We start from the raw sequence: 17,934 nt of genomic DNA, 5'->3' as shown, positions 1-17,934 counted from the left end.
GCTCACAGTGCTCACAGTGCTCACAGTGTTCACAGTGCTCACAGTGCTCACAGTGTTCACAGTGTTCACAGTGCTCACAGTGCTCACAGTGCTCACAGCTGCTCACAGTGCTCACAGTGTTCACAGTGCTCACAGTGCTCACAGCTGCTCACAGCCCACAAGCCAGGCAGTGTTGCTGCATGAGGAGGGCTATAGGATTCCTAATTCTTCGTGCGATTACCAGCTATGAAACAAAAATGGCAGAAATGATTTGAAAACGGCTACTGCACAGTTTATTTTTTTGCCATAAATGTGCTCAAACTTGACTTTATTTTTAATTTGCAAATGCGAGTGGAAAGCTGGCACTGTGTAGACCTGATCCCTGACCCCTAACCACCCGCCAATGTGACTGATGAAATTAACATCTTTACCCGCCATTGCCAAAATCTACCCACATTTGGCGGGTGGCTGGTGTTAATTTCAGACCCTGTCCTCAGTTGCTTCATGACTCTAAAACCTAATTAAAATAAACACATTTGAACCAAAATTCATATCCTCTCTTAGTATATCAGGGAGATGGAGTTGACAGTTTACGGTGATTTCAATATTGTTTGTTTAAATCTAAAATGTGTTTGTGTGTGTTTCAGATGGTTCCATCTCTAAATATAGAGTTGGGTTGGTGTGATGAAGGATTCTGGTTCTGATAAAGTCTTAAAACCTTGACTCTGTGACGACCCAGCAGGATTCTGATTCTGATAAAGTCTTAAAACCTTGACTCTGTGACGACCCAGCAGGATTCTGATTCTGATAAAGTCTTAAAACCTCGACTCTGAGACTTCCTAAGATGCAGTTAGAACGATCTTCAACAAGAAGAAGAGAAAAATACTTAATTAATCCATACGAGATGGAAAACCAAGACAGAAAAGTGGAGGGTTGACCCCCAAAAACCCACTGACCAAATAAATCCAAGAACTGCAGTAGGTAGGTGATGGTTTTTGGTTTGATAAAGGATTTAAAAGTGTCCGTTTCTGCTCTCTCGTCAACTCCGCTGTGAGGCAGTTCATAAGAGGGCTGTGGAAGGCTGTCTAAGGGGGAAAGGATTTCATTACAGTACTTAGCTTTGACAGGCTGTAAGCGGGGAAAAATATGTTGTTACCAAACATGGTTCGGGGAGGGGTGAAGTTAGGGAGAAGGGGAGAGAGATAAAACTCAAGTGTTGGACGCTGTGTTTACAAAGTGTGGGAGAGACTGAGCCTGAAGAGAGAGCTGACTCTACCATTAGTAGCTAACTTGTCATTTCAACATCAATGCAGTTGATGTAAAATAATCATATCTCAGATTTTTATGGATCCTTTAGGCACAAATCACAAAGATGAGAAGGACACTGCTTTCATGAAAGTAGAGAAGGAGGAGGAGGAGGAAGATGAAGATGAGAAAGATGATAGCGAGACAACAGTGCTAGACGGTGAGGAGGAATCAGATGACAAAGCCAAGGAGACTGAACCCCAGCAGCAGCAGAAGCAGCAGGCCTGGGCCCCCACTACCTACTCCACGTTTGGTAAAGAGGTGTTCTGCTACGTAGGAGAGGAGATCAGCATCTTGGAGGCCTTGGACTCTTACGGTGCTGTCATCTGGCCAGCGGTGAGTTAGTCTACTATTTAACATGTCATTCATAGATGGATGTAGGATAACGACTAATTAATATGATGGATGATGATTGATGGTGGTGATGAGGATGGTGATGATGATTTATGAAGTTCTAACAACTATAATGATGGTTTCTATAGTAACTATGGTTGAAGTTCTAACAACTATAATGATGGTTTCTATAGTAACTATGGTTGAAGTTCTAACAACTATAATGATGGTTTCTATAGTAACTACGGTTGAAGTTCTAACAACTATAATGATGGTTTCTATAGTAACTATGGTTGAAGTTCTAACAACTATAATGATGGTTTCTATAGTAACTATGGTTGAAGGTCTAACAACTATAATGATGGTTTCTATAGTAACTATGGTTGAAATTCTAACAACTATAATGATGGTTTCTATAGCAACTATGGTTGAAGTTCTAACAACTATAATGATAGTTTCTATAGTAACTATGGTTGAAGTTCTAACAACTATAATGAAGGTTTCTATAGTAACTGTGGTTGAAGTTCTAACAACTATAATGATGGTTTCTATAGTAACTATAGTTGAAGTTCTAACAACTACAATGATGGTTTCTATAGTAACTATGGTTGAAGTTCTAACAACTATAATTTATTTTTATTTTTTTATTTAACCTTTATTTAACCAGGAAGGGCTCATTGAGATTTAAAATCTCCTTTTCAAGAGCGTCCTGGCCAAGACAGGCAGTACCAAGTCATTACAAAAATTACAGACAAACAACATGAAAAACTACAAGTAATCTAGTAAAAACCATAGAATTCACAAGAGTATAACAAAATCAAAAACAGCAAATTAAAAACATTGACAGGTCAGGGAATCAGTCTCAAGATCATTCATCAGTGATTTAAAAATACCAAATCGGGACAAGTTCTTCCAGTTTAAAAGTATTTTGTAAGGCGTTCCAAGACGATGGCACAGAGTACATAAAAGACCTTTTACCAAATTCAGTTTGGACATTTGGAACCGTTAGCAGGATAAAGTCCAGCGAACGAAGAGACGACCCACCACATTTCTGAACAATAAAAATGCCAAAATAAAAAGGTAGTAAACCCAAAATGGCTTTGTGAATAAAAGTATACCAGTGACTGAGCCTACGAGTGACTAGAGAAGGCCAGCCAACCCTGGTATACAAAGTGCAGTGGTGCGTAAGGGTTTTGCAGTTTAAAATAAATCTCAAAGTGCCATGGTAAAGGGTATCAATTGATCTCAAACACTGAGCGGAAGCATTCATATATAAAATATCCCCATAGTCTAGTAAAGGCATAAATGTAGCTGATACTAGCCTCCTTCTGGCTTCAAAAGAAAAACAGGCCTTATTCCTGAAATAAAATCCCAATTTCAGCTTCAATGTTTTTGTAAGTTGTTGAATATGCAATTTAAAAGAGAGGCCGTCATCAATTAAAATTCCAAGATATTTATATGAGGTTACAACCTCAATCTCCTTGCCCTGACAGGTAGTAATAGGTGAAAGGTTCAGAGGTCTATTTCTTGTTTTAGAAAACACCATTAGTTTAGTTTTGTCAGTATTGAGGATAAGCTTCAATTGACACAAGGTATGTTGAACAGTATAAAAAGCAGTTTGCAAGTTCTGGAAAGCTTTTGTAAGAGACGAGGCACAACAGTAAAAAACAGTATCATTAGCATGAAAATGAAGTTAATAATGATGGTTTCTATAGTAACTATGGTTGAGGTTCTACCAACTATAATGATTGTTTCTATAGTAACTATGGTTGAGGTTCTACCAACTATAATGATGGTTTCTATAGTAACTATGGTTGAGGTTCTACCAACTATAATGATGGTTTCTATAGTAACTATGGTAGAAGTTCTAACAACTATAATGATGGTTTCTATAGTAACTACAGTTGAAGTTCTAACAACTATAATGATGGTTTCTATAGTAACTACGGTTGAGGTTCTACCAACTATAAAGATGGTTTCTATAGTAACTATGGTTGAGGTTCTACCAACTATAATGATGGTTTCTATAGTAACTATGGTTGAGGTTCTACCAACTATAATGATGTTTTCTATAGTAACTATGGTTGCCTTCAGGCGTTGGCTCTGTGTCACTACCTAGAGACCAACGTTGAGCAGTTGAACCTGGAGGACAAGGCAGTGCTGGAGCTAGGAGCAGGCCCTGGCCTAGTGTCTATTGTAGCCACACTCCTAGGTGAGTCTGGACATTACATTCACTCATATTGTACATCTGAGGAGATCGGAGAGGTGTAAGTAATATGGAAACATTTATACCTAGCCTATCAAGGTGGCTAGCCAGGTGGAGGAGGTCCTAGCAAGGTGGCTAGCCAGGTGGAGGAGGTCCTAGCCAGGTGGAGGAGGTCCTAGCAAGGTGGAGGAGGTCCTAGCTAGGTGGAGGAGGTCCTATCAAGGTGGAGGAGGTCCTACCAAGGTGGAGGAGATCCTATCAAGGTGGAGGAGGTCCTATCAAGGTGGAGGAGGTCCTACCAAGGTGGAGGAGATCCTATCAAGGTGGAGGAGGTCCTACCAAGGTGGAGGAGGTCCTAGCAAGGTGGAGGAAGTCCTAGCAAGGTGGAGGAGGTCCTATCAAGGTGGAGGAGGTCCTACCAAGGTGGAGGAGATCCTACCAAGGTGGAGGAGGTCCTACCAAGGTGGAGGAGGTCCTACCAAGGTGGAGGAGGTCCTATCAAGGTGGAGGAGATCCTATCAAGGTGGTTAGCCAGGTGGAGGAGGTCCTAGCAAGGTGGAGGAGGTCCTAGCAAGGTGGAGGTCCTATCAAGGTGGAGGAGATCCTATCAAGGTGGAGGAGGTCCTAGCAAGGTGGCTAGCCAGGTGGAGGAGGTCCTAGCAAGGTGGCTAGCCAGGTGGAGGAGGTCCTAGCAAGGTGGAGGAGGTCCTAGCAAGGTGGAGGAGGTCCTATCAAGGTGGAGGAGATCCTATCAAGGTGGAGGAGGTCCTGTCAAGGTGGAGGAGATCCTACCAAGGTGGTTAGCAAGGTGGAGGAGGTCCTACCAAGGTGGAGGAGATCCTACCAAGGTGGTTAGCAAGGTGGAGGAGGTCCTACCAAGGTGGAGGAGGTCCTAGCAAGGTGGAGGAGGTCCTAGCAAGGTGGAGGAGGGCCTGTCAAGGTGGAGGAGGTCCTGTCAAGGTGGAGGAGGTCCTATCAAGGTGGAGGAGTTCCTGTCAAGGTGGAGGAGGTCCTGTCAAGGTGGAGGAGGTCCTAGCAAGGTGGAGGAGGTGCTATCAAGGTGGAGGAGGTCCCGGCATTCTATACCACTTACACCTATCCAACCTTTTCAGATCTGCATGGTGTCCTCGGCACTAGACGACTAGAGGCTAGGGGTTGATTTGGTACTGGCCACCTGTGTGTCTGTTAGTTGATTAACAGAGTGCTTCCTGTCCCCAGGTGCCTGGGTCACAGCTACAGACCTACCAGAGATCATAGGTAACCTGAGAGCCAACCTGCTCCGTAACACAAGAGGGCGCTGTAGGTACACTCCCCAAGCTGCAGCTTTGTCCTGGGGTCCTGACGTGGAACGCACCTACCCCAGATCCGTCTATCGCTATGACTACGTGCTGGCGGCTGACGTGGTGTATCACCATGACTACCTGGAAGAGCTGCTGTTCACCATGAGATACTTCTGCCGTCCAGGTTGATTGATTGATTGATTGGTTGATTGGTTGGTTGGTGGATTTATTGATTGAACAGTTTAAAAAATCCCAGAATATTTTATTCATTTTTTATTTCACCTTTATTTAACCAGGTAGGCTAGTTGAGAACAAATTCTCATTAACAACTGCGACCTGGCCAAGATAAAGCAAAGCAGTGCGACACAAACAACAACACAGAGTTACACATGGAATAAACAAGCGCACAGTCGATAACACAATATAACACATGAAAGCATTAAATGAGGCTTATTTCTCATGTGATCTTCAGGAACCACTCTGATCTGGGCCAACAAGGTCCGCCTCAAGACAGACCTGAGCTTCACAGAGAACTTCCAGAACACCTTCAACACCACACTGCTGGCTGAGACTGGAGAAGTAAACATATTCATGGGCACGTGTCGAGAAACAGAGGAGGAACCAGAGCTGGTCCCAGGAAAACAACAGGAAGAGGAGGAGGAAGAACATGTCACAGAGCGTTTACAGGAGGAGGAAAATGGTTTAGAGGAAAAGGAGGAAGAGTTTAAGGCAGATGAAACAACTGAGAACGAGGAAGAAGACGAGACACAGAAGAAAGGACTGAAAGAGGAGAACAAGGACAGAGAAAACCAGGAAGACTCTCAGGATTGCAGAGACGATGAAGAGCAGCAGAATTCTGCTGGCTCACATTCTACCTCCGAATCAGAGCTTGGGGGTCTTGGTGAGCATCCAACCTACTGTAAATATACTAATTATAAGTTCTGAAAGGCCAGGAGGGGATCTCATTGTGTTGTTGAATTAGTTTAGTTTATTAGGATCCACATTAACTACTGCACATGCAGCAGCTACACTTCATGGATTCACTTGTGGTCTTCTTTATGTTTCTTTTGCAGAGGAGGCAGACACTCAGGACTCAAATGTCCAGCAGGAGGAGAGACCAGTCTGGGTCGAGCAGTTTGCAGAGGAGGCAGACACTCAGGACTCAAATGTCCAGCAGGAGGAGAGACCAGTCTGGGTCGAGCAGTTTGCAGAGGAGGCAGACACTCAGGACTCAAATGTCCAGCAGGAGGAGAGACCAGTCTGGGTCGAGCAGTTTGCAGAGGAGGCAGACACTCAGGACTCAAATGTCCAGCAGGAGGAGAGACCAGTCTGGGTCGAGCAGTTTGCAGAGGAGGCAGACACTCAGGACTCAAATGTCCAGCAGGAGGAGAGACCAGTCTGGGTCGAGCAGTTTGTTGTGAAGGCAGACAAAAGGTCAGAGGAACAAGACAACAGTTTGGAGGAGGAGGAGGAGGCTGATGCAGGTGATGGCAGTTGCCAAGCATGGGAGGAACAAACATTGGAACATAGTGATGAAGGATATGAGGATGATGACGATGAAGCAGAAAACACTAACTCCCGCTGTAGCACCGAAGTGACTGACGAAGACATTATCGGTGAGTTGTTGACACCATTATTTAAATCCCTAGATACTCAGACTCAATCATTCAAGAACACAAGTCTTCCATTGTCAGTACACACCCAGGAAATAGCAATGGTATGATCCATCCCCTATTAGAATGTGAATGAGTGGTTTGTTCCATTCCTGTGTAGAGGAGTTGGACACCAAGGAAGCCCAGCTGGATAATACCCACGTCCCCTGGATACGCCTGGACAGAGAGGTCTACTTCTATGCTGGGCACAAAATCAACATCGTCGAGGCAATGGACTCCCATGGCGGAGTGATATGGCCAGCAGTGAGTACAGTTCTACACTACATTTGGCGTTATCGGCAGGATAAATCACTACATTTGAAGTAGTCGGCAGGATAAATCACTACATTTGGCGTTGTCGGCAGGATAAATCACTACATTTGGCGTTGTCGGCAGGATAAATCACTACATTTGGCGTTGTCGGCAGGATAAATCACTACATTTGAAGTAGTCGGCAGGATAAATCCTTACATTTGGCGTTGTCGGCAGGATAAATCACTACATTTGGCGTTGTCGGCAGGATAAATCACTACATTTGAAGTAGTCGGCAGGATAAATCCTTACATTTGGCGTTGTCGGCAGGATAAATCACTACATTTGAAGTGGTCGGCAGGATAAATCACTACATTTGAAGTAGTCGGCAGGATAAATCGCTACATTTGAAGTAGTCGGCAGGATAAATCACTACATTTTAAGTAGTCGGCAGGATAAATCGCTACATTTGGCGTTGTCGGCAGGATAAATCGCTACATTTGGCGTTGTCGGCAGGATAAATCACTACATTTGAAGTAGTCGGCAGGATAAGTCACTACATTTGAAGTGGTCGGCAGGATAAATCACTACATTTGAAGTAGTCGGCAGGATAAATCGCTACATTTGAAGTAGTCGGCAGGATAAATCACAACATTTGAAGTAGTCGGCAGGATAAATCACTACATTTGAAGTGGTCGGCAGGATAAATCGCTACATTTGAAGTAGTCGGCAGGATAAATCGCTACATTTGAAGTAGTCGGCAGGATAAATCGCTACATTTGGAGTAGTCGGCAGGATAAATCGCTACATTTGAAGTAGTCGGCAGGATAAATCGCTACATTTGAAGTAGTCGGCAGGATAAATCGTTACATTTGGCGTTGTCGGCAGGATAAATCACTACATTTGAAGTAGTCAGCAGGATAAATCACTACATTTGGCGTTGTCGGCAGGATAAATCACTACATTTGGCTTTGTCGGCAGGATAAATCACTACATTTGGCATTGTCGGCAGGATAAATCGCTACATTTGAAGTAGTCGGCAGGATAAACCGTTACATTTGAAGTGGTCGGCAGGATAAATCGCTACATTTGAAGTAGTCGGCAGGATAAATCGCTACATTTGAAGTAGTCGGCAGGATAAACCGTTACATTTGAAGTGGTCGGCAGGATAAATCCCTACATTTGAAGTGGTCGGCAGGATAAATCCCTACATTTGAAGTGGTCGGCAGGATAAATCGCTACATTTGAAGTAGTCGGCAGGATAAATCACAACATTTGAAGTAGTCGGCAGGATAAATCACTACATTTGAAGTGGTCGGCAGGATAAATCGCTACATTTGAAGTAGTCGGCAGGATAAATCGCTACATTTGAAGTAGTCGGCAGGATAAATCGCTACATTTGAAGTAGTCGGCAGGATAAATCGCTACATTTGAAGTAGTCGGCAGGATAAATCGCTACATTTGGAGTAGTCGGCAGGATAAATCGCTACATTTGAAGTAGTCGGCAGGATAAATCGCTACATTTGAAGTAGTCGGCAGGATAAATCGCTACATTTGAAGTAGTCGGCAGGATAAATCGTTACATTTGGCGTTGTCGGCAGGATAAATCACTACATTTGAAGTAGTCAGCAGGATAAATCACTACATTTGGCGTTGTCGGCAGGATAAATCACTACATTTGGCTTTGTCGGCAGGATAAATCACTACATTTGGCATTGTCGGCAGGATAAATCGCTACATTTGAAGTAGTCGGCAGGATAAACCGTTACATTTGAAGTGGTCGGCAGGATAAACCGTTACATTTGAAGTGGTCGGCAGGATAAACCGTTACATTTGAAGTGGTCGGCAGGATAAATCACTACATTTGAAGTGGTCGGCAGGATAAATCGCTACATTTGAAGTAGTCGGCAGGATAAACCGTTACATTTGAAGTGGTCGGCAGGATAAACCGTTACATTTGAAGTGGTCGGCAGGATAAACCGTTACATTTGAAGTGGTCGGCAGGATAAATCGCTACATTTGAAGTAGTCGGCAGGATAAATCGCTACATTTGAAGTAGTCGGCAGGATAAACCGTTACATTTGAAGTGGTCGGCAGGATAAACCGTTACATTTGAAGTGGTCGGCAGGATAAATCCCTACATTTGAAGTGGTCGGCAGGATAAATCGCTACATTTGAAGTAGTCGGCAGGATAAACCGTTACATTTGAAGTGGTCGGCAGGATAAATCCCTACATTTGAAGTGGTCGGCAGGATAAATCCCTACATTTGAAGTGGTCGGCAGGATAAATCGCTACATTTGAAGTAGTCGGCAGGATAAATCACAACATTTGAAGTAGTCGGCAGGATAAATCACTACATTTGAAGTGGTCGGCAGGATAAATCGCTACATTTGAAGTAGTCGGCAGGATAAATCCCTACATTTGAAGTAGTCGGCAGGATAAATCACTACATTTGAAGTAGTCGGCAGGATAAATCGCTACATTTGAAGTAGTCGGCAGGATAAATCGCTACATTTGGATTAGTCGGCAGGATAAATCGCTACATTTGAAGTAGTCGGCAGGATAAATCGCTACATTTGAAGTAGTCGGCAGGATAAATCGTTACATTTGGCGTTGTCGGCAGGATAAATCACTACATTTGAAGTAGTCAGCAGGATAAATCACTACATTTGGCGTTGTCGGCAGGATAAATCACTACATTTGGCATTGTCGGCAGGATAAATCGCTACATTTGAAGTAGTCGGCAGGATAAACCGTTACATTTGAAGTGGTCGGCAGGATAAACCGTTACATTTGAAGTGGTCGGCAGGATAAATCGCTACATTTGAAGTAGTCGGCAGGATAAATCGCTACATTTGAAGTAGTCGGCAGGATAAACCGTTACATTTGAAGTGGTCGGCAGGATAAACCGTTACATTTGAAGTGGTCGGCAGGATAAATCCCTACATTTGAAGTGGTCGGCAGGATAAATCCCTACATTTGAAGTGGTCGGCAGGATAAATCGCTACATTTGAAGTAGTCAGCAGGGTAAATCAATGCAACAAACACTCACATGGAACAACAGGTAAGGTGTCTTCTTGCCTTTCAGTTCAGAATGCTCATCTACAGGGTAACAGACAAATGGACTACTGCCACCTAGTGGTGGACCTCTAAAAAGGTCCTACCTGCAACACACATGTGATGGAACACTAGGTGGTGATTGGCTACACATAGTAATATAATGTATTGGCTCCCCTGCAGGCGTTGGCTCTATGTAACTACCTGGAGACCAATACTGATGTGATAGATCTGAAAGGAAAGCAGGTTTTGGAACTGGGATCAGGGACAGGATTAGTGTCTATCGTCGCCAGTCTACTGGGTAAGTCTTACTGATTACCTTTGAGTTTTAGACTCTAATCCTATCAGCTGCTGTATCTGGTGATAGATGTGTTTTGTAGTCAGTTTTCTTGTTCTTCTGCTTCTTAAAAAGCTCCTAATGTAACGTGTCCCCCAGGTGCCCAGGTGACGGCCACCGACCTCCCAGACGTCCTTAGTAATCTGAGATACAACTTGCTCCGAAACACCAGAGGGCGCTCTAAATATACACCTGAGGTGACAGCTCTAACCTGGGGTCCTGAGGTGGAACGCACTTACCCTAGATCCGTGTATCGCTATGACTACGTGCTGGCGGCTGACGTGGTGTATCACCGCGACTTAGAGGAGCTGCTGTTCACCATGAGATACTTCTGTCGTCCGGGAACCACTCTGATCTGGGCCAACAAGGTCCGCCTCGAGACAAACCTGGTGTTCACTGAGGACTTCAAGAACACCTTCAACACCACCCTGCTGGCTGACATGGGAGAGGTTAAGATCTTCAAGGCCACGTGTAAAAGGTAGGGATTATGGAAAGAAGGATGAGGAACTACTGTCGACATCCTGCCGACTGTAACCAAGACTTCCCGTCTTTTCTTCTTCCTCTGAGAAATGCTTGAAGACAGAAGGCGGCCATCTTGGCTAATGGTAATGGACGTTGATGGACTACTGATGTTGTCAGTTGTTGATGTTCGATGTTCTACTTACCTGCTATATGTAGTACTTTATTGTTTACTTAGTTTTTACACATGTACTTAGATAGTTTATATTAATATTAAAATGTACGCACTTTGCTGTCTTGTTTCAGTTTGTTTTAATCAAATAATAATACCAATAATAATAATAATAATAATAATGGATATTGTAAGTATGCTGCTGATGGACCTGAGAAATACCAAACACACTCACAATGGGAGACAATTAGTCTTCCAAATCTTTTTATTCTGAATTATTTCCCCATTTGTGACATAATTCCATTACAGTGACTATGATAACAAAATAGTGTGTTGGTATTTTCCATATGTGGCCGGAAAAAAATATTTATATAAAATAATACTAAATGTAACCGAGTTAAAGAACATATACTGTAAATACTATAAATATACTTTAAATAAACATACCAGATATATGACAGAGAGAGATACTGTATATACTGACCTGGTCAGAAAAACTAAACGTCAAATAACATACTGGTCTGGGGGTTGGTCACAGTACAACAATACCACAACAACATACTGGTCTGGGGGTTGGTCACAGTACAACAATACCACAACAACATACTGGTCTGGGGGTTGGTCACAGTACAACAATACCACAACAACATACTGGGGGTTGGTCACAGTACAACAATACCACAACAACATACTGGGGGTTGGTCACAGTACAACAATACCACAACAACATACTGGGGGTTGGTCACAGTACAACAATACCACAACAACATACTGGTCTGGGGGTTGGTAACAGTACAACAATACCACAACAACATACTGGTCTGGGGGTTGGTCACAGTACAACAATACCACAACAACATACTGGTCTGGGGGTTGGTCACAGTACAACAATACCACAACAACATACTGGTCTGAGGGTTGGTCACAGTACAACAATACCACAACAATATACTGGTCTGGGGGTTGGTCACAGTACAACAATACCACAACAACATACTGGTCTGGGGGTTGGTCACAGTACAACAATACCACAACAATATACTGGTCTGGGGGTTGGTCACAGTACAACAATACCACAACAACATACTGGTCTGGGGGTTGGTCACAGTACAACAATACCACAACAATATACTGGGGTTGGTCACAGTACAACAATACCACAACAACATACTGGTCTGGGGGTTGGTCACAGTACAACAATACCACAACAATATACTGGTCTGGGGGTTGGTCACAGTACAACAATACCACAACAATATACTGGTCTGGGGGTTGGTCACAGTACAACAATACCACAACAATATACTGGTCTGGGGGTTGGTAACAGTACAACAATACCACAACAACATACTGGGGGTTGGTCACAGTACAACAATACCACAACAATATACTGGGGGTTGGTTACAGTACAACAATACCACAACAACATACTGGGGGTTGGTCACAGTACAACAATACCACAACAACATACTGGGGGTTGGTCACAGTACAACAATACCACAACAACATACTGGGGGTTGGTCACAGTACAACAATACCACAACAACATACTGGTCTGGGGGTTGGTCACAGTACAACAATACCACAACAATATACTGGTCTGGGGGTTGGTCACAGCACAACAATACCACAACAATATACTGGTCTGGGGGTTGGTCACATTACAACAATACCACAACAACATACTGGGGGTTGGTCACAGTACAACAATACCACAACAACATACTGGTCTGGGGGTTGGTCACAGTACAACAATACCACAACAACATACTGGTCTGGGGGTTGGTCACAGTACAACAATACCACAACAATATACTGGTCTGGGGGTTGGTCACAGTACAACAATACCACAACAACATACTGGTCTGGGGGTTGGTAACAGTACAACAATACCACAACAATATACTGGTCTGGGGGTTGGTCACAGTACAACAATACCACAACAACATACTGGGGGTTGGTCACAGTACAACAATACCACAACAATATACTGGTCTGGGGGTTGGTCACAGTACAACAATACCACAACAATATACTGGGGGTTGGTCACAGTACAACAATACCACAACAACATACTGGTCTGGGGGTTGGTCACAGTACAACAATACCACAACAATATACTGGGGGTTGGTCACAGTACAACAATACCACAACAACATACTGGGGGTTGGTTACAGTACAACAATACCACAACAACATACTGGTCTGGGGGTTGGTCACAGTACAACAATACCACAACAACATACTGGTCTGGGGGTTGGTCACAGTACAACAATACCACAACAACATACTGGTCTGGGGGTTGGTCACAGTACAACAATACCACAACAACATACTGGTCTGGGGGTTGGTCACAGTACAACAATACCACAACAACATACTGGGGGTTGGTCACAGTACAACAATACCACAACAACATACTGGTCTGGGGGTTGGTCACAGTACAACAATACCACAACAATATACTGGGGGTTGGTCACAGTACAACAATACCACAACAACATACTGGTCTGGGGGTTGGTCACAGTACAACAATACCACAACAACATACTGGTCTGGGGGTTGGTCACAGTACAACAATACCACAACAACATACTGGTCTGGGGGTTGGTCACAGTACAACAATACCACAACAACATACTGGGGGTTGGTCACAGTACAACAATACCACAACAACATACTGGGGGTTGGTCACAGTACAACAATACCACAACAACATACTGGGGGTTGGTCACAGTACAACAATACCACAACAACATACTGGGGGTTGGTCACAGTACAACAATACCACAACAACATACTGGGGGTTGGTCACAGTACAACAATACCACAACAACATACTGGTCTGGGGGTTGGTCACAGTACAACAATACCACAACAACATACTGGTCTGGGGGTTGGTCACAGTACAACAATACCACAACAATATACTGGTCTGGGGGTTGGTCACAGTACAACAATACCACAACAACATACTGGTCTGGGGGTTGGTCACAGTACAACAATACCACAACAACATACTGGGGGTTGGTCACAGTACAACAATACCACAACAATATACTGGTCTGGGGGTTGGTCACAGTACAACAATACCACAACAATATACTGGTCTGGGGGTTGGTCACAGTACAACAATACCACAACAACATACTGGGGGTTGGTCACAGTACAACAATACCACAACAACATACTGGGGGTTGGTCACAGTACAACAATACCACAACAACATACTGGGGGTTGGTCACAGTACAACAATACCACAACAATATACTGGTCTGGGGGTTGGTCACAGTACAACAATACCACAACAATATACTGGTCTGGGGGTTGGTCACAGTACAACAATACCACAACAATATACTGGTCTGGGGGTTAGTCACAGTACAACAATACCACAACAATATACTGGGGGTTGGTCACAGTACAACAATACCACAACAATATACTGGTCTGGGGGTTGGTCACAGTACAACAATACCACAACAATATACTGGGGGTTGGTCACAGTACAACAATACCACAACAATATACTGGTCTGGGGGTTGGTCACAGTACAACAATACCACAACAACATACTGGTCTGGGGGTTGGTCACAGTACAACAATACCACAACAATATACTGGTCTGGGGGTTGGTCACAGTACAACAATACCACAACAATATACTGGGGGTTGGTCACAGTACAACAATACCACAACAATATACTGGTCTGGGGGTTGGTCACAGTACAACAATACCACAACAATATACTGGTCTGGGGGTTGGTCACAGTACAACAATACCACAACAACATACTGGTCTGGGGGTTGGTCACAGTACAACAATACCACAACAATATACTGGGGGTTGGTCACAGTACAACAATACCACAACAATATACTGGTCTAGGGGTTGGTCACAGTACAACAATACCACAACAATATACTGGTCTAGGGGTTGGTCACAGTACAACAATACCACAACAATATACTGGTCTGGGGGTTGGTCACAGTACAACAATACCACAACAACATACTGGGGGTTGGTCACAGTACAACAATACCACAACAACATACTGGTCTGGGGGTTGGTCACAGTACAACAATACCACAACAATATACTGGTCTGGGGGTTGGTCACAGTACAACAATACCACAACAATATACTGGTCTGGGGGTTGGTCACAGTACAACAATACCACAACAACATACTGGTCTGGGGGTTGGTCACAGTACAACAATACCACAACAATATACTGGTCTGGGGGTTGGTCACAGTACAACAATACCACAACAATATACTGGTCTGGGGGTTGGTCACAGTACAACAATACCACAACAACATACTGGGGGTTGGTCACAGTACAACAATACCACAACAATATACTGGGGGTTGGTCACAGTACAACAATACCACAACAACATACTGGGGGTTGGTTACAGTACAACAATACCACAACAACATACTGGGGGTTGGTCACAGTACAACAATACCACAACAACATACTGGTCTGGGGGTTGGTCACAGTACAACAATACCACAACAACATACTGGTCTGGGGGTTGGTCACAGTACAACAATACCACAACAATATACTGGTCTGGGGGTTGGTCACAGTACAACAATACCACAACAATATACTGGGGGTTGGTTACAGTACAACAATACCACAACAATATACTGGTCTGGGGGTTAGTCACAGTACAACAATACCACAACAACATACTGGTCTGGGGGTTGGTCACAGTACAACAATACCACAACAACATACTGGTCTGGGGGTTGGTCACAGTACAACAATACCACAACAATATACTGGTCTGGGGGTTGGTCACAGTACAACAATACCACAACAATATACTGGTCTGGGGGTTGGTCACAGTACAACAATACCACAACAACATACTGGTCTGGGGGTTGGTCACAGTACAACAATACCACAACAACATACTGGGGGTTGGTCACAGTACAACAATACCACAACAATATACTGGTCTGGGGGTTGGTCACAGTACAACAATACCACAACAATATACTGGTCTGGGGGTTGGTCACAGTACAACAATACCACAACAATATACTGGGGGTTGGTCACAGTACAACAATACCACAACAACATACTGGTCTGGGGGTTGGTCACAGTACAACAATACCACAACAATATACTGGTCTGGGGGTTGGTCACAGTACAACAATACCACAACAACATACTGGTCTGGGGGTTGGTCACAGTACAACAATACCACAACAACATACTGGGGGTTGGTCACAGTACAACAATACCACAACAACATACTGGGGGTTGGTCACAGTACAACAATACCACAACAATATACTGGTCTGGGGGTTGGTCACAGTACAACAATACCACAACAATATACTGGTCTGGGGGTTGGTCACAGTACAACAATACCACAACAATATACTGGTCTGGGGGTTGGTCACAGTACAACAATACCACAACAACATACTGGGGGTTGGTCACAGTACAACAATACCACAACAACATACTGGTCTGGGGGTTGGTCACAGTACAACAATACCACAACAACATACTGGTCTGGGGGTTGGTCACAGTACAACAATACCACAACAATATACTGGTCTGGGGGTTGGTCACAGTACAACAATACCACAACAATATACTGGTCTGGGGGTTGGTCACAGTACAACAATACCACAACAATATACTGGTCTGGGGGTTGGTCACAGTACAACAATACCACAACAATATACTGGGGGTTGGTCACAGTACAACAATACCACAACAATATACTGGTCTGGGGGTTGGTCACAGTACAACAATACCACAACAACATACTGGGGGTTGGTCACAGTACAACAATACCACAACAATATACTGGGGGTTGGTCACAGTACAACAATACCACAACAACATACTGGTCTGGGGGTTGGTCACAGTACAACAATACCACAACAACATACTGGTCTGGGGGTTGGTCACAGTACAACAATACCACAACAACATACTGGTCTGGGGGTTGGTCACAGTACAACAATACCACAACAATATGCTGGTCTGGGGGTTGGTCACAGTACAACAATACCACAACAATATACTGGTCTGGGGGTTGGTCACAGTACAACAATACCACAACAATATGCTGGTCTGGGGGTTGGTCACAGTACAACAATACCACAACAATATACTGGTCTGGGGGTTGGTCACAGTACAACAATACCACAACAATATACTGGTCTGGGGGTTGGTCACAGTACAACAATACCACAACAATATGCTGGTCTGGGGGTTGGTCACAGTACAACAATACCACAACAATATGCTGGTCTGGGGGTTGGTCACAGTACAACAATACCACAACAATATACTGGTCTGGGGGTTGGTCACAGTACAACAATACCACAACAATATACTGGGGGTTGGTCACAGTACAACAATACCACAACAATATGCTGGTCTGGGGGTTGGTCACAGTACAACAATACCACAACAACATACTGGTCTGGGGGTTGGTCACAGTACAACAATACCACAACAACATACTGGGGGTTGGTCACAGTACAACAATACCACAACAATATGCTGGTCTGGGGGTTGGTCACAGTACAACAATACCACAACAATATACTGGTCTGGGGGTTGGTCACAGTACAACAATACCACAACAATATGCTGGTCTGGGGGTTGGTCACAGTACAACAATACCACAACAATATACTGGTCTGGGGGTTGGTCACAGTACAACAATACCACAACAATATGCTGGTCTGGGGGTTGGTCACAGTACAACAATACCACAACAATATACTGGTCTGGGGGTTGGTCACAGTACAACAATACCACAACAATATACTGGTCTGGGGGTTGGTCACAGTACAACAATACCACAACAACATACTGGTCTGGGGGTTGGTCACAGTACAACAATACCACAACAA

At 43.9% G+C, this 17,934-nt stretch overlaps 1 protein-coding gene across 1 annotated transcript; it reads left to right on the top strand.

The window, feature by feature from the left end:
* The first annotated feature begins 1,323 nt into the window (after window positions 1-1,323).
* Window positions 1,324-10,884, top strand: LOC129860125 (uncharacterized). The gene is made up of 8 exons (XM_055930444.1): window positions 1,324-1,620; window positions 3,712-3,829; window positions 5,042-5,287; window positions 5,576-6,004; window positions 6,177-6,719; window positions 6,877-7,019; window positions 10,249-10,366; window positions 10,502-10,884. The coding sequence occupies exons 1-8, from the start codon at window positions 1,324-1,326 to the stop codon at window positions 10,882-10,884; spliced, it is 2,277 nt and encodes a 758-aa protein (XP_055786419.1).
* Window positions 10,885-17,934: the final 7,050 nt, after the last annotated feature.

This window comes from Salvelinus fontinalis, chromosome 7 (assembly GCF_029448725.1).
Source record: "Salvelinus fontinalis isolate EN_2023a chromosome 7, ASM2944872v1, whole genome shotgun sequence".
Taxonomy (NCBI): domain Eukaryota; kingdom Metazoa; phylum Chordata; class Actinopteri; order Salmoniformes; family Salmonidae; genus Salvelinus; species Salvelinus fontinalis.
The sequence above is the reverse complement of the archived record's forward strand: the minus strand, read 5'-3'. Positions and strand labels throughout refer to the sequence as shown.